The sequence below is a fragment of the Neltuma alba genome, unplaced genomic scaffold, assembly GCF_004799145.2.
Source record: "Neltuma alba isolate B1F8T4 unplaced genomic scaffold, ASM479914v2 tig00004532_pilon, whole genome shotgun sequence".
Taxonomy (NCBI): Eukaryota; Viridiplantae; Streptophyta; class Magnoliopsida; order Fabales; family Fabaceae; genus Neltuma; species Neltuma alba.
In genome coordinates, this window is record NW_021633751.1 from 316,777 (window position 1) to 343,224 (window position 26,448).

The window sequence follows — 26,448 nt, forward strand, 5'->3', positions numbered from 1 at the left end:
TCTCTTATCAATATTAATGATATCGAACCATTTCGATATTTTTCACTCGCAAATAATTTATCATTGATGATCATAGGTCACCTGACGTGTGATGATGACTTATTTCATGCAAATTTAAAATATGTTATTATACAGCTAAATCAATGGAAACTGGCCAAAAAAAAATCAATCGAAATTACTTACCATTTAATGGCTATACAATTTAAATTAATGGCGGCCTATATGAAATCAAATTATATAGGGAAAAAAAATTCATTGAATGCAAATAATACTAATTTCAAACTATAATATATAGTCTATACTATATGTGGGATTTTGACTAAAATATCTATTTGTAGGATACCAATTTGAAGTCAGATAATAAATATTGAAATTGTTAGATACCATGTGACTCCATCGACAACAACACTGCTAGGATCATAATATTCCTATACGTCATGCCTATGACATGAGCTTTTATATGGATAGATCATAGATTATAAAAGGCTAAATTATATATTTGGTTTTTTAACTTTGTACAAAGTTTCAATTTAGTCTCTTAACTTTAAAAAGTATATATTTGGTCCTTTAGCCCTAAAATTATTAGGCTTTAATGATGATTTTTTGTAACAATCATGGATGTTTTGAAAATTAAACTTAATATGTTAGCATTTGAGATTGTTTTATTAACATTTAAGATCTTAATATCAGTATTTTTTTAAAAACTTTTTGGATTAAAGAACCAAAAGTATACTTTTTAAAATTAAGGGACTAATTGAAATCTTGTATAAAGTTAAAGGACCAAATGTATACTTTAGCCATTATAAAATAAGAAGATCCAGTCCCATCCAAGGAAAAATGACAAAAAAATATCTATTGAATTTCAAAATGATAAATAAATTACTTTGATAGATTTTTACTTGTCAAAACCATTATAAGAGTTGTCAACATGACTTATTTTTTGTTTTTAAATTGAACAGGTATTTTTTTTGGTTATTTCCCCAAGATCCAACTACCAAATTAGTATATATTGATGAATTTTAAGAATTACTAATAGGAAATAATTATTATATATTTTTAATTGTGTAGGTACTTACTTTTTGGAAAAATTACAATCGAGTCCCACTTAAGAGAATTAAATACAAAAAGGTCTCTTAAAATTATCAAACTATTCTAAAGTCTCAAGAGACTTCATTGTAAAAGATTCTATTTGTTTAATTATCAAATTGCCCTTATTATTTTTTTTAATTTTGTATTGATAATTAAAAGAGCAATCATTAACAACTTAGGGTTTAAGGATTAACAACTATTATAAGATGGCAACTCATGCATTACATTTTTGTGATGTAGTGAGAAAATGTGTTGTCAATACTTGTCACGATAGTTGTTAATCATACACTGTAAGTTGTTAATGACTGTTCTTTCAGTTGTCAATCTAATATTAAAAATAATAATAATAAGGGCAATGTGGTAATTAAACAAATAAAATCTTTTGCAACGAGGTCCCTTGGGACTTCAAAATAATTTGACAATTTTAAAAAACCTTTTTGTATTTAATTCTCTTGGGTGGGACCTAATTACAATTTTCGCTCACCTTTTTAAAGTTCGACTATTTATTAAATAAAATAGACATAAACTTATAAACTCACCAACAACACCTAAAGTTACTTTCTTTTATATGATATCCACCCTTCTTATGACTAACATTGAAATATTTATCATATTTCATTTGGAAATCAATAATATTATTACTGATTTATAAAATTGGATGGTTCATATGTAATATCTTATATAATAATATTATAATATTATTAAAATATAAATAAATGTAAATTGTTAAAATATAATCTACCCATTTCTCACCTATATTATAAAAAAATAATTTATAAAATATTTTAATAATATCTTTTGTATAAAACATTACATTTGAACTATCCATTTTTTGATTTAAGGATGAAGAAGAATTTTAAGAAGATAAAAAAAAAGGAGGATTCTGAGATTCCTAAAGGTTTCCAATCCCAAAAGATGTGGATGAAGATCTTTGATGGATGAGATTTAAAAGTCAACAGACAACGAGACTTCTCATATTCATCGCCACAAAAAAATGCTGCTATATGCGATACTGTTGGTTTGCTAATAATGCGCCACAACAGGTTCAGTGCTTTTTGATATGTTATTACTGAATTAATATACATTAGCTATATAAATAAAAATTGAACGCATCCTAAGGTTTTCATTTTATGGACCAAATATATGGCAAGCAAGACCAAGATTTACTCTTCTTTGATTTCTATAATGTGTTTCTAAATCAACTTTTACTTTCGGGAGCATTTAATTCTTAGGCTAAAATATATCTTGCAAAAATGACAGAATTTATAAGCTTATAAATAGCAAGGATAAAAGCAGAAAATATGGAAAATTAAGTACTAGTGTGCAACCAAAAACATCATGTATATTTTTCTATCTTTGAGTATTCAATATATGCATAAATGCATCAAAAAGTACCTAAAGCTTAAAGAAAATATGCTAAAATGACATGAAATTCTAGTGGTTAACAAGTCAACATATGCACAAATGCATCAAAAAGTATCTAAAGCTTAAGAAAATTGTGCTAAAATGACATAAAATTTTAGAGATTAACAAGGTGACGGGTGAGAGCTGTAAGTCTAATGCTTATTAAGGGAATTTAATGGAAATGAGAGAAGATTTTAATTTAATTAAAAAAGTGTGATTGAATATTTTTTATTAATTTTTTATATTTTTATAAAAAAATTTATAACTCAGTTTTTTTTTTTTAATGAACTCATCAAAATCTTTTCAGATTCTCTTGGTCCCATGGATTATGAGGTAATATAATGGTATAATTTTTGTACATATATTACCACATTAAACATATTGGGATGCGTTTTTATACAAAGTATATTTCCAATGTAAAAACAAAACAAAACAACATATTTACATCGATTCCATAAAATCCTTTTAACATCCAAAATAAAGATAAAAGAATATTAACTCAATGTAATAATCCCTCATGAAAGACTAAGGCGCCCTGCCAGAAATTCCAAAAATATCAAATTTTAAGAATTACATTAAAATATCCTCAAATTCAAACTAAATTAATGTGTTGTTATTCAAACATATAGATCAATACAAAAATAATTAGAAACTACAATAGGACATGTTAATCAGATTATGTCGATTAACATGTACTAGAAGAGCTAGGGAGATTATACACCTGTGTGTGTTGCTAATTATAGAAGACTCAAGTATATTGGGAGACTAAAGTGCCCTCGCCTCTCATTTGCAAGCTCTTGGTTTTTATGTCATCTTCCCTATTCCCTTCAAAATTGCCCCTTAACACCTGACGCATCAGAGGAAAGGGGAAAGAACCTTCGGAGCACTGACTCTTCCTTTTCATAAGTTTAAGGTTTGAATTTATGAGTCATTACATTTTATTATATTTTTCTTGTTAATCCCAACTTCATCCAATGTAAAAATTTTCACATTAACTCATACTCATTCACATTTTGGCATCATAATAACATTTGCAGGTGATGATTATCCCAATAGTTAAATTAATTGATTCAATTAATTAAATTACTCAATAGGGTTAAGTCATATATAAGTGAGGTGGAAAAAATATAATAATTATAAAACTAAAACTACAGTATGAAGGAGGGAGATATGGTCACGCATAGTACTACATAATACAAACAGAAAAGAAATAAAAACATCAAATCAACATACAAAAGCTTTTAAATATCTGTATTGTTGGTCCTTCGGTACTCAACGGGACGAGTGTCCTTGCGTCTAGGGCCAGGAATCAGGTCAAGAAGAGACAATGCGGGGAGTTGCATGATAACCAAAAGGATGATCTCCAATGAGGACACACAGTATTTTAGAAAAACAAGGTGCAATGTTTGATTGTCCTTATCAGGCGTGACAAAATTACCAGCACAGAAAGAGACCCACATAAGAACAATGGAGGCGAACATAACGAGCATGCCACCGTGAAGCCTGGAAGGAATGTATCTCCAAGAGTGAACATATTGGGAAGGAGAAGCAACTATAGACAGGAAGCTGACAGTGGAAATGAGGGATAAGAAGAGGGCCGAAAATGAATAGTCTCTAAACTTTTGGAATCCTGGTTTGTTCCTATGGATTGCATAGCCCTTGTTATCATAACCACCTGGCACATTGGTGCATGTGGTGAAGGCTGCGGATGCAACTAGGGTTGATGCCATAAAACATGCTAGTGAGGTTTTAGTCGCCCACTTGCTCTCGCTTTTCATAAGTTCTTTGTGACTCTCTTTGAAGATATCATCTGGGGTCTCCATTTTCCTATTATATCTCTTCAACAAATCAGGGGGCAATGAATCCTTCACAAACTGCATCACCATATATACATATACCTCTACTTACAAGTTTATATATTTTGATATCAAATAAACGCCAACTCAACTTCAACAGTGACAGGCTTTAATTTATTAATCATTAAGAATTTCTTAGTTGTTAACCTCATCAATAAAAAAGTAGAACAAATATAGAGACACGCACCTCAAACCAATTGATTTCTCTTGACATAATGAATTCTTCCCCAGGATTTAGCCAATCAGCCTCCACTCCAAGCCTTGCTGCCAAGTGCAATGCATTATTTTCCTCTTTATCTACTTGCCAAAACAGACTTTCACTTAGCCTTTTTTGTTTGCACAAAAACCAGAATACCTTCGTTTGCCTATGTTCTACTGCCAGCATAACTACATTTTTCCCCTTAATATTCACATCCTTGATACTTGATGGAAAGAACTTCAAAATCCTCTTCACCATTTCCACCACACCATTCTTCACGGCAATCATTAAGGGTGTCTCAATTGTTATTGTACCAGATGGTGGCATCGCCATTGACTCCCTCTCTATCCGCCAACGCCATGCACAGTCCAAATCACAACATTAATTAGTTTATAATTGCGTGATTTTTTTTCCAAAGAAAATACAGTCGTAATATTTACCATAACATGTATACACACTTATGCATACGACTATCATTGGAAGAGTGTGTGTGCGTGCACATATATATATTGTGAACAACGAACACACATATATACATATATATACATATTTATATTATTATTAAGGATGAGAAAGGAATGACTGGATGAGTAACAGCTGAAAGTATTGAGTCTTGAACCCATAGCATCACAACATGTTCATAAATAAACATCCTAGAAAATCGAATGAGGGATTGGTCTAATCTTATATATGAGTATTCGTCAAAATTCAAAGGAACTAGAGAACATCCCTAGATGTAATTTACTATTTTATCTTTTGGCGATTAAAAAAAAAAGTTCACAAATGTGTCAAAAATTTGTCGGGAGACATTTTGCAACCATTGCAGGTGAAGAATGATTTATGATTCAATAATATCAAGTTCTATATATGAAAAGTATAATAAGAATGCTTTATAAACTAACATCTTCCAGTTGTCATGAAGTTTTATACCATAACTCTGTTCTGGTTGCTGGAGAAGTGAAAGCTGCTCAGAGGTGGTTCTTGATATTATTTGTGACATATCTTCCTCAGAAGCATGTTGAAGAAGTTCGTTCATTATTTGAAGCGACCATGTGTGCTTCTCCTTCATTTTTCGTATCCGACGCAGCCACCTCTCTATGAATATATTCATGACCAGTACATAAGTCAGTAAGGACAAAATTTTTTGGAAAAAATTAATTACTTAAAAGTAATTTATATTTATATATAAGCGAAATAAAATATATATGTTCAAAATGACTTCTATTCAACTCTAGATCGAATTAAAAGCAAATATGAAAAGAGAGAAAGAAAAGTGGCCATTGCGTGTTACCTGCTAATAAACAAAAATCCTCAAAGATCATTAGGACGCCTAGAGGAGACAAAATCAAAGCCACAAGCAGACACAAAAGTGTATCCCCAATCATCATGGCCAAAGAGCATTCTTCATCGTCGTCATGATCATCATCAAGACGATCTGCAAATATGAGAAAGAAAAATGTATGAATAAACCATGTACCATTTGATTCCCAAACACTAATAATTGATAATCGCCCTTTAAATTTTGTTAATGTAAATTTTTTGTTGAACTTAAAAGAAATATTCATATGTTGGAAAAGCCTATGACAAAGTAACTACACGATTCAATTTTGTCATGTATATGGGTCATCGTTAGACCTGGTCTTTCTCGCAGTTTCAAGTAGTTTGGTTTATACTGTGTGTGTAATATTAATGGGATACAAAAGGCTTTGGGGGCACCCATCTTTTTCAACCATGCTCGTAAATCATACTTACTTTCAGCATAATCATACAACGCATGCCACAGGACCCCGGTGCATAGTTGGAGTTCACGTCGTTCCAATGCTTCCCTCGTCGTGGCATGCTTATTTTTCTTAACTCTTAAAAACCCTTCCAAGTTCCAAATAAACAAGCTAAGCCACACACATATTATTATTTTTATAATATACAACACAATGAATATAAAAAGCATGATGACAATTTTTTTTGACAAAAAGCAATATACATATTTGCACTCTTGAGAAGAGTGTGTTTTTGTTGTTGAAATGAGACTGTATACAACATTCGAGAAAGCTCAACCATATTCAGCATTATAAAACTTGCTCTTAATAAATTTACAGAAACATATCCAATACATCATTACTTTGATTTTGAAAAATATAGGATTTGATTCTTTTCGGACACACACACACACATAAATATATGAGAGCACCAAAAAATTATAATTGCAATGGAGGAATGACAACTGAGGAACTTAATTAAGAACAATAATGCTTGTAATAAATCATGCTTACCTCTAACAAAGTTGTTGACAGATGCGCGCAAGAGGTCCCTGACGCATAGTTCGCCTTCACGTTTCTCCAATTCTTCCATCGTCGTGGCGTGCTTCTTCTTCTTAACTCTTAAAACCCCTTCCCAGACATGCAAGCCACACCCGTATTATATGTGTGTGTGTGTGTGTGTATGGTATAATATAGTCCCTCCAGTTTTTAATATGAGATACTACATCCGGTCCTAATTATAAGAACCAGTTGACTAATTTGAAGAGATTAAAGAAGTAAGTTGAGTTAGTTATTTGTCCTAAATAGGTGTTGTCTTTCCCAAAATATCCTTGCTAATCAAGTGTATTAACTAGAACTATCATTATTAGAAGGGCTACTTTGGAAAAAAATGTATAAATGAGAGACAAAGTGGATTGGGGTCTTATATTTAGAACCAAAATAAAAGTCAAATAGGGTCTTATATTAAGGACCAGAGGTAGTAGATTCTAGAAATTGTTTTACTTGATCTTTGATATGGGAAAGTTTATAAAGTTAACATTTATGAGCTATTTCCATAAAAGTTTGCATATCTAAGCTAATTTGTTTATTTGTATGGCGATATTTGTACTCTGGACGGGCCTATTGTCAATATCAACCATATTCAACATTATAAAATGGTATTTTCAATCGTTGTTATAGGAAGCTTGAAACGCAACAGATGAAATTCAAGTATGAAATTAGAGACACACATATATGTATACACGTTGCATTTCCTTGATGGACAGCATAGAACTTACGACAAATTAGACGAACAAAGACTGATCGTCCAAGGAGGGCAGTACTTTTGAAAGCTGAACGCTTTGCTCCTAGAAGATGAAGGGGAGACAACCCTTCCTTGTTACGCATCATCATCTCTTTCAGATGATCTTTATAAAGGTGAACAATTTCAATTGCCACATCTGCACTTAGCAATACTTAGCCATAAGTACATTAACAATATAAGAAAGGGTGAATGTTAGTTTAGATTTACCAATATGCCCTTCTGCAATTGCACAGTGAAGAATTGTATCGTCGTTGTCCCTTATGCAGTGAGCAATGTTAGTTGAAGAAACACCACTGCTTCTCATATACTGATAATGAAGCCAAAGAAAAGCTTCTTTGTTGCCATTTAGAGCTGCTAGAAAAAGGGGCGTTTCGCCAGCAACATTGCGGCGAGCAATTAAGGAGGGTTCTACATCTACGCCACCCATTTTCTTGCACATTTTAACATTTCCCATTGTTGCTGCTAAATGTAAAGGAGTGTTGTTCCTATCATTCTTAGCCCCAAGAATGATGTTCATGTTCTGACTCCCCTCGCCGTGTCCATCCACCGTAACCACCACATGATTCTGGGCACGAACTTGCTCTTCAAGAACTAACAACTCCACCATTTTTGTTACCACCTGCTCTTCCTCATCAGAGACAGCCATGTGTAACATAGTGTCTCCCATCGCTGTTATCTTGGCCGTGCGGAGTGCCCTTTCTTGCTTGTATGTTTCAAATACGTCTGGCCACTTACCTCTTCTAATATCCCTTCGTAGTTTCTCCAATTTTTCTTCCAGGGAACCAACTGACGAACTCATTGTCTCTTGCAAACTCTATTCAAATGATGTAATTAAATTACAATATGCATATATATATATATATAAAGGCTATATAAAAAGTTGGAGCGTATCAAACAAGACTACCACATATAGAAAATATATACATGATTAAGCCCTTGGCAGATTAAATTTATATGATGTCAACAAGAACCTCCAAAAACAAAATGTAATTACCATGACACCTAAAAGAGGGGGGGGGGGAACTTAAAGAAAGAGAAGATGAATGAAGAGGGAGAAAAATGCAACCAACAACAACGAAGAAGAAGAAGTTAATGATGTGAAAGAAGCAGAGGCTTACTAAATTAAAGAAATAGGAGAATGAGATTTTAACTTCACCCAGACCAAATCTTAAAGAAGCAGAGATGAGCGTGGAGAAGAGAGCAAAACAAAGAGGCATTATATAGTAACCAAGCAGACCATACATCCTCCTTAATCTTTCTTCCCAGACGAAAATTCAAGGAAATTTCAACTTCAACAACCCGTCAGCAAAAACGCGAATGAAGAAAGAGCAAAAAAAGAATGGGAATACGCACGGAAAGAGATATGAGTAAAAAAAAGAGATTGTGAGTATTGATCAGCGTGAGGAATGGGAATAGCCTCAGGTCAAAAGCTTTTGAAGAGAGGAGGTATAACGAGGCAAGCGACTACAGATTTGGGATTAAAATAAAGAAAAGAAACAATAATAAGGGCACCATATCGTTGTCTTCTTCCTCGCGCTTTCTCTTGTCTTTTCTTCTTCTTCCATTTGTTCTTTTTTTAACTTTGCTACCTCTTCTTCTTTGCCTACGATTTTCTGTAGTCTTCTTCGTTGTTTTCTCTTCTTGTTTTGTTGTTTTGTTTTTCTTAAAGACTGGTTCATTCTAATTCGCTAAGCCACCGTTTCCAGTATAGTTCAAGATTAGCCACAAAGTTAATTCTCTGGTGCTTTCCAGTTCAGCTGGTTTGCTTATTGTTAATATTATTTTATTTGAATAATCTTTATAAAGATTATTCTCCTCCTTAAATATATGCATTGTACAACAATGGCCACAAAGTTAATTCCCTAGTGCTCTCCAGTTCAGCTGGTTTGCATTTTGTTAATCTTATTTTATTTGAATAATCTCTATAAAGATGATTCTCCTAAAATATATGCATTTTACAAGATTAGCCACAAAGTTAATTCTCGGGTGCTTTCCAGTTCGGCTGGTTTGCATATTGTTAATATTATTTTATTTGAATAATCTCTGTAAAGATCATTCTCCTAAAATATATGCATTTTACAAGATTAGCCACAAAGGTAATTCTCTGGTGCTCTCCAGTTCATCAGCTGGTTTGCATTTTGTTAATATTATTTTATTTGAATAATCTCTATAAAGATGATTCTCCTAAAATATATGCATTTTAGATATGTTTGGTTCTCTGCATTTTCGTTAAGTTTCACTTGTATCCCTTAAATTTAAAAAGTGTATTTTAAATTTCTTTGTCTTAACTCTGTTAGTCTTATTTAACAAAAATGTTTACTCAGCAAGTTTAAATGGTGACTCTATAATTAACTGTTAACAAAGTATTTTTTGTTTCAGTCCAACAAAAAACCATACTCTAAATTTTAATTCTTTAATATTATCATTTTTGTAGATCTCTTTAATATTTTAATATTTTTAATACTTTATCATATATTTAATTCGTTAAATTCTTAAATTTTAAAATATAAAAAATGATATTTAATTGCAAAGTCACTATTTAAATTTGCTAATTTATCAATTTTTCCTTAAGACTAAAGGTGTTAAAATAAGGGTACTAAGCATACGTTTTAAACTTAATGGACTAAATTAAACTTGAGAAGAATATTAACTGATAATGATCCAATATGTTTTTATATTAGATGGCAAAATATATGTTTTTATATTAAGAGTTATCTATTAATATCACTTGAAAATATATTGACTAGTCATGGTCAAGATGTTAACTAGTAATGCCCGAATGTTTTTATATAGCTAATAGACGGCTGGTGAATGATTATCACATTTCATATTATAGCAATACTGACACAGAAAACCTTCATTCCCATAAGAAACAGCTTAATATAGAAAACCAATAACTTCCCGGCACAAATTATATCTTAGAAAAAAACCACTTTGAGATTCTAAGAAACGAACGTAATTACAAGGGAAAAAAAAAATCTCACAAGCTAGTGATCAACATACAACAACAAATTTTGGAACAAAAAATGATGCCAATGTCCATATTATTCATTTGTTGTGAGATCTTTTTCATGATTACATTTATTCATTAACATCTCATAGTGATTTTTCACTCTGCTGAAAGATCAGTTAAGTAATTCCCACCTAAGTAACGAGGATTTCCAAACTCATTTTTGCTCCACCTAAACAAACAAACAAACAACAAGCCTTATCCCACTAGGTGGGGTCGGCTACATGAATCACACGACGCCATCGTGCTCTGTCAACAACCCAATCCTTAGATATGTTGTTGATTAGGAGGTCTCGTTCAATGACCTCATTCAGCGTTCTTCTCGGTCTTCCCCTGCCTCTTTTTATGGGACTCCATCTTGTTTGATCCACCCTCCTCACCGGGGCCTCCAAAGGCCTTCTCTGCACATGTCCAAATCATCTTAAGCGATTTTCAACCATTTTCTCTTGGATAGGTGCCACACCGACTCTTGTCCTGATCTTTTCATTTCGAATCCTATCTTTTCTTGTATGACCACACATCCATCTCAACATCCTCATTTCTGCTACTCCGACTTTGTGCTCTTGTTTTCCCTTTATTGCCCAACATTCACTACCATACATCATAGCTGGTCTTATAGCAGTCCGATAAAATTTTCCTTTAAGTTTCTCAGGTACCTTCTTATCGCAAATAACTCCGGTAGCTTTCCTCCACTTTAACCAGCCAGCTTGTATTCTATGAGAAATGTCTCCATCAATTTCCCCATCCTCCTGTATAATGGATCCTAGGTATTTAAACTTTGATACTTGAGGAATAATTTGCTCTCCCATCCTCACCTCCAAATCCCTATTACCTTGCCTCCCTCCAAAATCACAATGCATATATTCTGTTTTGTTCCTACTCAAACGGAAACCTTTCGACTCCAAAGTCCTTCTCCATAACTCCAAACTAGTGTTAATTTCTTCTTTTGATTCCGCCATAAGAACTATATCATCCGCGAAGAGCATGGACTTAGGGATTCTTTCTTGAACAGGTTTAGTTAGAACATCCAGAACAATGTTGAACAAGTACGGACTCAAAGAGGATCCCTGATGTAGGCCAATCTTAATAGGGAAGTCCTTTGTCTCCCCCCCAGGCGTCCTTACACTGGTAGTTACCGCCTTATACATATCTTGTATGACTTTGATATACGCAACCCGTACACCTTTCTTTTCCAAAGCCTTCCACAATACTTCTCTTGGCACACGATCATAAGCCTTTTCCAGGTCAATAAAAACCATATGTAAATCTCTTCTTTTACTTCTATATCTTTCCATTAACCCCCTTAGTAAATAGATTGCTTCCGATGTGGATCTCCCTGGCATAAATCCAAATTGGTTTTCCGAAATAGAAGTCTCTAACCTCAATCTATATTCCATCACTTTTTCCCACAACTTCATGACTCATAAGTTTTATTTTGCTCCACCTAAACAAAATATTTTAAATTTAAAATCTAAATCCATCAAGCCAAACACATTCTTAATTCTTTCCCTTTCGTAAACGTTTACTTCCCGGATGTCGTAACCAAAGGGTCCGTAGAAATGGAACTCAAATAATGGGTCGAGTATACTTTTAATCTTGCCGTACATTCAAATTAATCTATTTAACCAATATTTGAAAAAAATACAAATAAATTTAAACTCTTCATGTTAAATTAAGAGAAGAATCCCAGAAATAAATCAATTTTGTTTACAACACTTTACTAACAATTGACAGCATTTGACAAGCAAATAACAACACATTTTTGTAGCCATTCCGAATTTGAAAATTTGAAATTTTAAGAATATTTGTTTGGGATTTTCCTAAATTAAAATGACGTGATTAGGAAATATATTTATAATTTATGAAAATCAGACCACATCAAAACAAAATCCTCAAGGGGTTGATATATATAAACACGACTCATATGTTTTTATGTAAACAACAACCTCATATTTATATATTTCATCTTAGTTCGAATAAATTTATTTTTTTAATACTTTACAAACGAGCATTGCATTTTTTTAAAACATACTGTTGGACGATCTAAATCTTGTTATTGTGTGCTGGATTTGTTTAAAGCATACTATTTGTACGCTTCTTGGAAGGTGCATGTGTATCTTTGGCTACTTTCCAAACTCTAAAAAGCTGATAAATGGTGTTTTTTTTTAAAAAAAAAAATTGCCCTCCCCTTTTCCTGGAATCCAGTTAATCATGTTTTTAACTTGCTAGTTTAATTAAACATAGGAAGATGATTTTCCATTTTAAAGTTATTTAAATGCTTATTTTAATGTTGGTGCTTTCTACTTTTTTTGGGCCATCCTTCTTTTCGGAATGGTCAATGGTCTTTATTAGTTTATATACAGACGCATGGTGTATTTAATATAGGTAAATGTTAAACATTATTTTAATTTGCCAACGAAAATTGGACATTAGTTTGGCACCTATAGTTTTGTTTTTGTAAGTGCAGTTATGAGATCAGTCTCAAGACTTTAATTGAATACCCAAGAATGCAACATCCTACTTAAGAAATCCTTATTCAGCGACGGAAGCTATCTCAGTTAGGTTCTATTATGTGGAGTTATATGCTGAAAAAACTTAGAAGTTGAAGCTCAATTTCACATTCACTTCAACTCGGTATTCTTCAGAATTTTGGGTAATTGAAAAATAACTTGTTCTAGAAATACTTAATCTTAAAAACTGCCTCGTCATCGGTTAAATATTATTTTATTTAAATATTCTTTATAACGGTGATTCTTACATATCTTTGGTTCTCTAAATTTTCGTCAAGTTTTACTTTTATCCCTTAAGTTTAAAAAATGTATTTTAAATTTCTTGATCTGAATACTGTCAGTCTCATTTAACAAAAATGTTTTCTCAGCAAATTTAAATAGTGACTCTACAAATAAATGTTAAGAAAGTATTTTTTTCAGTCCAAGAAAAAACTATACTCTAAATTTTAATTCTTTAATATTATGATATTTGCAGATGCTTAACTTTTTCATATTTTAATATTTTAAATATTTTATCATATAATTAATTCCCTAAATTCTTAAATTTTAAAAAGTAAAAATGATATCTAAGTGCAAAGTCACTATTTAAATTTGCTAACTTATCAATTTTTCCTTAAGACTAAAGCTGTTAAGATAAGGGACTAAACATACTCTTTTAAACTTAATGGACTAAATTAAACTTGAGAAGAATATTTTATATAGCTAATAGACGGCTGGCGAATGATTGTCACATTTCATATTATAGCAATACTAATACAGAAAACCTTCACTCCCAAAAAAAAAAACATTAATAGAGAAAACCAATAACTTCCTGGCACAAATTATATCTTAGAAAAAACCACTTTGAGATTCTAAAAAACGAACGTAATTACAAGGGGGGGAAAATCTCACAAGCTGGTGATCAACGCAACAAATTTTGGCAAAAAAAAAAATGATGCCAGTGTCCATATTATTCATTTGTTGTGAGATCTTTTTCATGATTATATTTATTCATTAACACCTCATAGTGATTTTTCATTCTGCTGAAAGATCAGTTAAGTAATTCCCACCTAAGTGACGAGGATTTCCAAGCTCATTTTTGCACTACCTAAACAAAATATTTTAAATTTAAAATCTAAATCCATCAAGCCAAACACATTCTTAATTCTTTCCCTTTCGTAAACGTTTACTTCCCTGATGTCGCAACCAAAGGGTCCGTAGAAATGGAACTTAAATAATGGGTCAAGTATACTTTTAATCTTGCCGTACATTCAAATTAATCTATTTAACCAATATTTGAAAAAATAAAAATAAATTTAAAATCTTCAAGTTAAATTAAGAGAAGAATCCCAGAAAAGTACTCTTGCATTTCAAAATTCTAGATCAATTTTGTTTCCAATACTTTACTAACAATTGACAACATTTGAAAAACAAATGACAACACATTTTTGTAGTCATTTCTGACTTGAGATTTTGAAATTTTAGAGGTTTTTTTTTTGTTGAGATTTTTCCTAAATTAAAATGACATGACTAGGAAATATATTTATAATTTATGAAAATCAGACCACATCAAAACAACAACCTCAAAGGGTTAATATATATAAACGCGACTCATATGTTTTTATGTAAATAACAACCTCATATTTATATATTTCATTTCAGTTCGATTAGATTTATTTTTTAAAAATAATTTGCAAATGGGCATTGCATTTTTTTTTAAAAACATATTGTTGACTTTCACCCGAAAAAAATACTGTTGTCGATCTAAATCATATTATTGTGTGCTAGATTTGTTGACTTTGTTCACATGTGGTATATTGTATATTAAATAGGGATAAAGTTGAAAAAGTATTGATTTTTAAATGAGAAGGTTTTTATTGGCATGTGTAAAATATGTTGAGAATGACTTATAAATAGGATTAAAGGAGTAAATCTGAAACAATATCAAAGTTCTCAAAATATCTTTTTTTTTTCCCCGTTATCTCCAGTTATAATCTCTCTAAACACTCATGAATTTTACAAAAGCAAAATGCAAATTAAAAGATTCATCATACACATAATATTATAACTATTCTAACATCCATCGCATTCAAAGTTGTTGTAGAAAATATGCTCAAGGTAATGGACTGACGAAGATGGACCTAAACATAATCGATCATGTTTCCCTTCTCTGAAATATATCTGAACACAACTCTATTTTCCTTCTTGTAATAAATATTTATCCAAACAATGTCTTGGAAATATAAATTAGGAAATAGAAAGCTCTTAATTCTTTTCCTTCTGTGCACGTCTACAATTTCGTAAAAGCAGTCAATCTTGGGAATAAGAAATAATAGAAATGTAAAATTCTGGTATATTTCTAATCCTTGCCGTACTTGTCAATTTAATATACTTTTCAAACCTACGCTTTTTTTTTAATTTAATAAGAAATAATAGCAATGTTTCATGTAATGCTGTTACAGGCAAAGAGTTTGAAAAATATATATAGTCTCTTTATTTGTTACTTTACAGGCATCTTATTGTTCTCAAATAGATTTAAACTCTCTGAGTTATCATAAGTTGAACCTCTTTTGTTAAGTCAGGCTGTACAATGCTATTTATTAGCAAGATAAATCCCATTCCATATTTATAGAGGAAGAAATTAAACAATCCTTGACTAATTTGCTCTGCTATCATGCTTTTAATTGAGCACTGCACATCTTCTCTCCATTTTCCAAAACAATCATGAAAGAGATAGAAGATATCCAATAAAGTGCCAAATAACTTGATTCAATAAATACAGAAATATCCACAGGAAACAGAGTAAAGCAATGAAATAATGCTAATCCAGGCAAATAATTTCAACCTATCGACGTCATTGAAATTGTGCAAACTTCTTTTAGACTATAAGTTCTCCAATACAAAGCCAGGATGGCTTATCATGGGGGAAATAAATGAAAAATATAATAGTTCCATGAAATTATCATACGATGCAAACCAAAAAGAAACTCTATGTGAAAATTAGAACAAAAATTATGCTTTAAAGAATCTTAGCACAATTGCTTAGCTTATACGCCCATAGCAGCACAGGTCATCTTAGATTTTAACAGCAGCATACAAAAGATTCTAATTTAAATGCAACAACAGTGCTAATTTTCTGGAAAGAACGTCTGCTTACTTGGGCATTCAACCGTCAAGAATGAGGAGGAGAGGGATGGAAAAGGAGGGGAAAGATATGGAGGAAGAGATGTAATGTGGATACCTGAATAAACTACTTTCAGCAAAGCTATGGAGATTCTCTCATATTCTCCAACGATGGGTGACGGGACGACGGAGCTTCCTGTCTGCATTGCCCGGGGGTGGAACTTTGACGGAAAATGGCACTCTGAACCCCGAAGGGATTTCGCAGAATATGCAATTAAATGAACGGCCAAGATTATATCAAGATGGATGGTTCAGATGCGATTCTAAAAAGTTTCATGAGATGTCTTTATGCAGGCTATCCGATCAACTGGACGGGTAGGATATTAAGCTTCTTAGGTAAAAGGAGAAAATGGCCGCTGGGAAGATCCGGATCCCCTGAGTAGCTTTCGAAAACAAGAAAAAGGATGAAAAAGGTGCTTGCAGTGCCTGCAACACGCTAACTCAGCTGTCATCAATGCCTTTTCCCTTCGTTGTCATTTTGAATCCCGAGATCGTGGCCTCGTTGGAGCTCCCTGCTCTCTCCATTTTTTCCGAAAGAACCTTTTCCGCTTAATTTTTCATCTTGATTCTTCACTACTTCTCATTTATACTTGTTCCTTAATATAAGACCTATTTAACTAATTTGATTAAATTAAGAAAGTTAAGTAAGTTAACTAATTATAAGAAATAGAACATATTTTTTCTAAAACACTATAATCTTTTTTTTTAATATCCTTCTTCTCTTACTTGATTATGGTTGATGGAGTATTTACAGAAATAATTTAGAAAAAATTAATAAATATGAGAAATAAATCTTGTATTTAAGATCTAAATTAATTTAACAATTAGGTTCTTTATAGTAGTAAATTATTTTTTACATTTCTTCCTCTGTTTTCTTTTTTTTCTCCCTCTCCCTCTTTTTCCGTTTTCCTCTTTTCCTGATGAACTTTTTTCTTCTTTCTTAGAAATCTTACATATTGTGAGCAAGTGAAAAATATTGAACTAGATAACTCGCTCAAACCCACTAGTTTACATGGGTTACTCCTAGTTCACACCGGGTAATTCCGCTCGTACCAATTCACTTTTTCCCTGTTTAGGTGATGAATTGGACCGGAAGACTAGCTGATTGGCCAGTCTACGGACTAATCCGGTTTTTTTAACCTTTCTTTTGATGGTGTTTTGGCCTAGTCTTATTTTCATAAATTATAACTATAATCTCTATTCCCTCTTTCCCAAACACATCACTTCAATTTAACTCGAAAAGTTTAAATTTGTTTGTCTTTTCTCAACAAAATATTGGTTAAAAGTATATTAATGTGAATGCACGGAATGATTAAAAATAAAATAAAGGAGGAAATGAGGAAACGATGAAGCAGACAAAAAAAAAATCGAAGCCAAAGAAGGAAGGAGCAAACCAATAAAACAAAAAACAGAACAAATAAAAGAAGAAGAAGAAAAGTAAAAAAGGATAAGAAGAAGAAAAGAAAAGAGAAAGCTCAAGGAAGATGAGCATGATGTGTTTGTTGACTTTGAGGCCATTCCCATTCCCCTAATCTATTGACCCAAAAGCAGGTCTTCCTCTTTTGCTCATGCTTCATACGAAATTGCCTTTGATTTTCGTTTGGGATTTCACCGAAAAGAAGAAGAAAGAACAAGGACATGTTTGGTTGAAGGGGACGGTGGGAGAGGAAAGGAAAAATGACATTCAGTGTCCTAAAATAACGTTTGGTGTTTTTAAAGTATTTTCTCCAAAATCTAGGGTGTTCATTGCTAAATACTTTAAGCATAAAATTACATCAAAACTACCTTATGATATTGGGTACTACAAGAAAAATACTTTAAAGTACAAGACATACTAAAAATTAATTTAAAATATTAAGTACTACTAAAAAAATATTTTGAAGTACAGAACTTAACCCAAAAATGAATTGTATTGATATTCTTAAAGTGAAATACACTGTCCATACACCAAGACCTGTACAGCCGGATACAATTACAACTACACAAGGGAATTAGGTTTTATACAAGGGAAAATTGGGAATAAATATCCCGTTGAGAAATTAATTGGCAAATAGGATCTAGGAAGATCAGTTACACACAAGGAAGATCAGTTGCACACCACGCAAGATCAGTTTCATGCATACGGAAGATCAGTTGCACGCACATGGAAAATCAGTTACGCACATGGAAGATCAGTTGCACAAAAATAGAAGATCACTTGCACAAAGTCTTTAGGTCCCATTTGCCAATTAATTTCTCAATGGGGTATTTATCCCCAATTTTCCCTTCATAAAACAATTGTCGATATTTCCGTTCAAACAAAGAACATATCAACATTTTTTTATAAACCGAAAATACCAATTAATGCCTGCTTCCATCTATTTTCCCGTTTTCATTCCCATCCCTTGTAATTTAATAATTAAATTATGTTTAAATAACTTCTATAATTATGGATAAGTATACTTCGGCAAAAAAAAAAAATTATGGGTAAGCATTGTCAAGATTATTTTTCATGGACATTATTCTTCCCTTCACTCAATTTTCAAGTCGCATTAAAGTAATATGAGATTCTGTCACCCAATTTTTGACCGTTTTGGATCTTATTGAGCCATGTCCCTCGACCCAAATGCAAGTCCTTTTCTTTTGGGAAAACGGCACTAAAGTCCTAAGGGAGAATAAATACTACAAAAATGTCCCTCATAAGTCACAAATAGATTATAAGTTCCGAGGAATCCTCATTGTAAAAGAATCAAAAGCTATAATTACTTTTCTGTCTTTAATGACTTAGAAACAAAAAGTGAAACGAAGAGTCATTTTTGTGCGTCTTCCCCCAATATACTTTATGAGTAAGAAAGAAATTTCAGACCAAAAAAATGAAGTTCGTCAATGATCTTCTCCATCACCGTCATTGAAGTCGAAACAGCTTCCTTCTTATCCGTCTCAACATATTTTTGGTTCACAACATTAATCTCCTTCATCATCACGTCGTGTTGATAATTTAAGTTCGGATTTTATTGTGGGTGGATAAGGTAGGGTAGGGTAATAAATGGGTACTTTGTTTCTAGGTATAGGGTGGGTGGCCTGCTATGTTTGACTATGATTTAGTGGGAATGATTGAAAATGATGATGGTTTTTGTGGGTAGAAAATGTTTTATCAATGCAGATCGCGTAGTTGTCAACTATTTCACTTGTTAATGATAACTGTGTTAGGTAGGTTTATATTATAGATGACAAGTACATTTGGAAAGTATCCAACCCTGTAAATTATTTTTTAGTGTATCCAACACTATAAAACTACAAATTATTTTTTGGTGTATCTAGTACTTTAAATTATTGAGTGCAAAATTACAACTGAAAAATACTTTAGTTAGAAGGACTAAATTGCATAAAGTCAAATTATAAAGATTAAGTTACAAACGAGTTAAAACCATAAGAACTAAAAAAATTAATTTTCTCCAATAAAATTTTAATTTTTACATGGCCGAACAATTATGTGTATCTTTCTTCAACGTAGAAGATCGAGATAGGAGTAATATCTATTTTTAAATTTATACTTAAATATTGATCATATTAAATAATTATATTTTTTTATAATCCTCTCTCTACTCAATATCACTCCTTCTCTCTCTCTAATTTTCACTTGTTATTTTGCATGGGGTTATTATTGAGACGGGACCACATCATGCTCAATTATTACAAATTGCATGTAATCGAAACTGATCGAAACTGACTAAAAGAGTCTGGTCAGGGACAAATTGCCGAACTTAGGGCCCCCCCATCATGCTCTCACAATTCATGGCAGCCCCCTTTGATGAGTGGCTCGAGACAAATCTAAAAACCAGCACAACCAATACTACTTGGTGCAGGCTTCATGGAAAGAGATCGGCCGAAAGCTCATTTACATGGGCCCAAATAGGTAGAATCCAAATAGGTTTGGAGATGGAAGTATGAGGTCAGGGACAAATTGCCGAACTTAGGCCCCCCCATCATCTCCCTCGTTTCCCTTCTCTCCTTGTGACTCTTTCCCTCTGAGCCTGTGGCTTTCTTCTTTCTTTATGTGATTTCTGTTATTTTCTTAGAATCCCTGTGACTGTTCTTGAGTACTATAACTGATATTTCTCTCTTGCGATTTTACTGTGATGAATTTCGAACTATACGGTACCAGATTTGCATCCATATTTCTGTTCTATTTTCTTGTGCATTTCTGACTATAATTTCAAGTAACATCACTGTTACATTGGTGTTGAAAGCATAAGTGACTTGTAGTATGGCAAGGGCGATAGGCAATTCAACCATCAAACTGAAAGCTTGTAGAACATGGTCTTGATGTTTTTCGTCAACAATAATGCCACATGGCTCAATCTGGACAATCATTGAAACTTGCTCCTAAGCAAAATGAAGTAAGTTGAAGAATTGACTTGCTTATATGGGTCCTTGTATATAAGTCCATAGCAATATAAATATCATTTTGGGCTTCCAATGCAACACACAATGGTACTAGCCCCTTGTGGAAAAATGACGCTAGTTTCATCTGGCCAACAGTTATGGTGTCCGCAATGATAAAGACCTTCAAACTCATGTAAACATAATGCATATGCACTGAAGTTCCTGAGAACCAATTCAATAATGTCCACATCAATACCTTCTATTATCCATTTATCGTCGGCACTTGACATAGGTACTTGTTCAAAGTTTGCATACAGCATATGTTTAGCAAAATGCTTGTGTCCCATTCAAATCAGTCCTTTGATATGCAATAATTCTAACAAGCGTCTCTTATAATTATTCGAGCTCTTATTGTCAGCAAGAGGTGAAAAAGTTGAACAAAAATCACTGTTAATTAGTTGCAGCAGAATATTTTTATCTGGAAATTAATCACATCAGTAACTGAGACATTAGAACTCTTCAAAATTTTGGATGCAAGTTTCATAACTAGTGCACAGATAGGTGCAACGTCAATAAAAACATCCTTATCATTGCCTCTGTAGTTCTTTGCCATCAAAACAAAATGCTGCAGAGATGAAACCAAAGTATGATACCCAAAAAGTATAAGGTATGGCCACCAATCAGTAGTTAAGAATTGAACAAGGATTGAGGGACCAGGATCAAACACCAACTGTATATATAAGCTACTATGTGATAAACAACAATGACCAACGTCTGTAAAACCGGACAACAAGGGTAGAGGTAAGGCATAGGCACAACATTCTTCGAAAGCCTATGGTTTAGAACTTAATATGTTGAGGAAGTACCCACGGCATAGGTCTTGCGAACTTAAAAAAATTTAATAGAGCTGCATTAGTAGACGCGCCAAAGAGTGGCTGAGCAGAGTCGACGGAGGCGATGATCTCAGAATCATGGCTAGTTACCACCTCATCGATGTGTGAATCATGGATGACTTCAAAAGCACAGTGTAACGACTGCAAGTCGGCTTCACAAGGTGGGGATGCATCGTGTTTTTCGAGAATATCATCTTCAACAACAGTCTTGCTCATCGTCATCGATAAGGTGTCAGAATCCACAATAGTTGAAGCATCAAGCCCATTTATAGGATCAGAACTCGCCATGGAGTCGGTAAGCAGTGAATAATTCGCCAAATGTGCTGCATCAGAACGCAGAACATGGGACTCCAACCACTCATCAAACGAACACCCAACTGTAACCTCCGCTAAAGAAGAATCCAAGCCGACAAAAATAGGAGAATCGATGGTAGAAGCCGAACTTGTAACCATCGTGGCTGGAGAATACACAATGTCAGATGTGCGGTCGGTATCAACTATGGCGGAAACAGAGCTCATATCCATGAAGGTGGGGGATAACATACGATTGATTTTATTATGTAGTAATTCCAACTTGCGGTTAATGGAATCAATCGTAGCGTTTATGCGGTCATAGCGAGCTATGTCTGCAGAAAGTCGGCGCTCCATGGAATCAACGAATCGTTCAGTTGTGGCAGCCAAATAATCAAAATCGGTGGTGGTAGACTTTACAGAAGAATCTATCATGGTAGCGGAAGGCAATGAAAGCACCAATGTAACAGTGATGTTACTTGAAATTATAGTCAGAAAGGCACACAAAAATAGAACAGAGATATGGATGCAAATCTGGTACCGTATAGTTCAAAATTCATCACAGTACAATCGCAAGAGAGAAATACCAGTTACGGTCCTCAAGACCAGTCACAAGGATTCTAAGAAAATAACAGAAATCACAGAAAGAGAGAAGAAAGCCACAGGCTCACAGGGAAAGAGTCACAGGGAGATGAGAAGGGAAACCAGAGACATTCTGCATAAATTCTTCGACAACCGACACCCCACACTGCCTCCTATTCTACCTCATATTGCTGTAATGTTCCCCCCATGTATATAATTCCTTTTCCAGTAATGTACATCTTTCGTTCACAAAAAAAGAGTCTGGTCACAAAAGAAACTGGCTAAAAGAGAATCTGTGGCGTGCATTGGAGCTTTTCCATTAATATACACTACCCCGATCCCCGCTCCCTAATATAAATCTGAGTAAATTAAAAAAACTTATTAACTTAGTTATTGGAAATAAATATGTGTTGTCTTTTTTAAAATATTTTTGCTAATCAAGTTTATTAGTCAAAATTACCATTATGACAAAGACTACGTTAGATAAAAAATAAATAAATATGAGAGACAAAGTGGATTGGGGTCTTACATTTAGACTAAAATAAAAGTCAAACAAGTTTTTATATTAACACTCCGAGGTAGCATTAGCTTTCCCATTTTCAAACGTGCGTGCGCCCCCAGGAGAACTCGCGTATTTTAATTACATATCTCTATGAATTTGCTTATTCTTTAATTTTTTAAATTTGGGAAAGAAGACTAATATCCCTTATGGTATGAGAGCATCGAAGCTTTTTTTATAAATGGAATGTACAATCTCTACCCATCAATTCTTGTCATTTTAATTCAAAAGACAAAATTGAGAAAGAAAGTGATAAGAGAAAATCAAACCTCCTGATGAGAAGCAAATGGTGGTTATTATTATTCTTATTAAAATATCCAGCTCAGGGAAGGATAATTTACCCGTTTTCTAGGTTTTGTTTACCATCACGATTGAAATCACTTATAAGTATATTTTATGTAAGTCGAAATAAAACTTCTCTCACATATTTAACTTGTATTACGTAAATCACAATTAAAAAATTACTTATAAATTATTTCAAACAAGCCTTTACACACCTTCCAAGAACGCACAACTGGCCATGCTTTTTAGAATATCAACCCATATTATATTCCATTAATCTATTCAAACCATCCATATCTCTCACATTTTGTTATAATTAATTTTCATAAAACTGTTGTTAATGATTTTACCCAGGTCAGATCGATAATTATTTAAAAATTAATTTAAATCAAATTTGTAAAAATATTCATATTTAATTATAAAAATATTTTACTAAAAAAATTTAAAAATATCCTATTGAATAATAAAAATAATAATATATTTATTACCATCGCAATAAAGAAACAGTAGATTCCTCCTTTTTTCCCCCCCTTAGATTATATATAAATTATAAAACATAAATATATAGGGAATGGATGACTCCCCAGTAGCCTTGGAAAACGTTAAAAAAGAGAGCTCCTTATGCAACTCAGAGTTGTCAACGAAACACGTCCTCATTATTCCTTGCCGATAGGAGTGATTTTGATCATTTATGTTTACCCCTTGTATCTTTTTAATATTTTATTTTTAATTCTATTCACATTAATTATAGTAAATACGAGAAAAAAATTTGTAAAAAAATATATATTAATATTTAATTTTTTTAATAAAGATAAATATAAAAAATTTCATTTAAATCTTCTTCGAAAAATTCTTATGGATGACAAATATTAATCAAGCACAAGAGTGGTACGCTGTGGAAGGTAGAAACAATCAGATTTTACTCCAAATGCAACAACGTGAAAGAAAGTCTGACAGGAAAGTGAAGTGAAAATTTGAGAAGACACGACGTGAGGATAAGAATAACATACCACGTTAATAGCAGTGAAGTTAATACAATAAATTCAATTTTCAAAATAACTTTGATTATTATAAAAAAATTATTATTTAAAATTAACAATTTTAGAATTAAAAAATTAAAAATATATTTTTTTAGAATTAAGGATCAAAATAAAAATTATATAAAATAAAAAACCTAAATATATATTTTAGCCTTATTTTTATTGATATTATTTATATAAAAATATAATATTATTTTTAATTTAACTATTGGTCTGAATTTTAAAATTTCATCAACCGCTTAACAATATTGACATAGTAATTCTAAATGTTAACAAAATATTCACAAATGTTGATATAGTATTAAATTTAACTTTTTTAAGTAACAATATTGATTGGCGCCAAAGTCGTCTTTTGAAATAAATGGTGTGATTCATAAAATCTAAATCAAACTAAGGCCATCAGATAATCAAAAGTGCACTTTTTCCTAAATAACATGTGAAAGTCTTTTTAACCAATTAAACCTTTATAGAATTTGAAACTTTACAAATAATGTAAAACTTTTGAGCTCAAGTTTAACTAGCTACGTTAGCTGGTTGTGAATGGAAGAGTGCAAATCTACCCAAAAAAAGTTGCTGACTTTTTGGAAGCTAACGCAGAAAGGAAGATGACCCTATCTTTGTTGCCAGCGAATTGGAGGGAAGAGAAGGGGATAAGATTTTTTAATAAATTTGATTTTAAAAATTAAAGAAATAAAATTATAAAATTTTGATAAAAAATACGAAAAATAAAAGAGGAAGAAAATTTAATTAAAAACTTTTAATCTTATTTTTTTTATTTTTTTTAATTAAACTTGTTAAAATTTTTCTTCTCTCCTTTTTCTCGTATACTAAACGGACCATTAGACAAGCTGGGTTGCCTGGGCTTTGTTCTGTTTGTCTGTTGTTTACTTTTTTTTGGCGTGAGGTGTGCTGTTAAGTTGCATTTCTGGGTTTTTTTTTTTTGTGCTTCTTTTGGGTTTTGGCTATTAGTGTCTGTCCCTATTTTTTTTAGTATTAATAAAAATGATTTTTTTGGTTAAGAAAATGTTTAACTAGCTACAGTGAAAATTATTCTTTTTAGCTGGGATATGGGACTTTGATTATGTTAAAGACATTGCAAAGGCTGTTTTTGTGGCTTGTTTGATTTTAAGGTTTAATAGTAGAAATCAATAGCTTTAGTTATGGATAATTCGGGGATGTTATAATTATTTTATAAAAATAAGACAACTAACTAATTTTAATCATATTTCTTAATCTGTTGTTATAAAATGTCTTATAAATAAGACTTAGAGGAAGTACTCATAATCTTGTGGAAGGGACATTAAAATCATTAAGAAAATTTTTTCATCAGTACAAAGAAACTTGCATGGATAGAGTTAGTTATTTTTTTTTAAAAACACCCTTATTTATTAAGAAAATCATTAAAAATTTTATTAAAGAGAATAAATATGTAAAAAAAATAAAATACAACTTATTTTTTTAAAACACCCTCATTTATAGAATAAATATGTCTAGCGATTTATGAACCATGAACTACATATAAGTGCACTCTCTACTCTAAAATAAATATAGATTTTTATTTATTTATTTTCATTAGTCTAAAATCCCCCCGAGTGGCAAACTGTTGAAGTCATACTCAGTTTTCTTTATTGTAATTGAATAGTTATCCAAACAATAACTTGATAATCTGCACATCTGATAAATTCCCTGGGTGTATACCGCAGTTCCAAGTGCCAGTCTAAGGGTGTGTTTGGATGAAACCAAACCGTGGTTTGAAAAAGTGATTCTGGAGAATAGATTCTGAGGAAAATAGATTCTGTGAAGAATAGATTTTGTAAAAAAGTGATTCTGAGAAGTGAGAGTGTTTGGATAGTTGTTATCAGAAGCACTTTTTATATATACAAATTACTAAAAAAAAGACATAAGTTAATATGATAATTACAGAAAAATAGATTTTATGATATATTTTAATTTGAAGGAATAAAATTGTTAATAATATGTTTTTTTACCAACATAATTAATAATACATAAGATAATATAATTAATAAATAATTAATGTGTATATATATTTATAAAATATAAGATTAAATATATTTATAAAAAAATATGTTTATAAAAAAAATAACAAGATACATATCATATAGGTCCTCACACTCTCCCTTTTTTC

General features: G+C 32.1%; 1 protein-coding gene across 1 annotated transcript in view; it reads right to left on the reverse strand.

Moving 5' to 3' along the window:
• Window positions 1-3,734: 3,734 nt before the first annotated feature.
• The window catches only part of LOC114745115 (uncharacterized), a 41,289-nt gene continuing 18,575 nt past the window's right edge, over window positions 3,735-26,448 (reverse strand). Inside the window, exons 2-7 of the mRNA XM_028933256.1 lie at window positions 7,583-7,744; window positions 6,819-6,935; window positions 5,840-5,983; window positions 5,479-5,643; window positions 4,537-4,892; window positions 3,735-4,367 (exon numbers count right to left, since the gene is read on the reverse strand). Of these exons, the coding sequence (XP_028789089.1) occupies window positions 3,735-4,367; window positions 4,537-4,892; window positions 5,479-5,643; window positions 5,840-5,983; window positions 6,819-6,935; window positions 7,583-7,744 (1,577 nt within the window). The remainder of the gene's footprint in view (window positions 4,368-4,536; window positions 4,893-5,478; window positions 5,644-5,839; window positions 5,984-6,818; window positions 6,936-7,582; window positions 7,745-26,448) is intronic.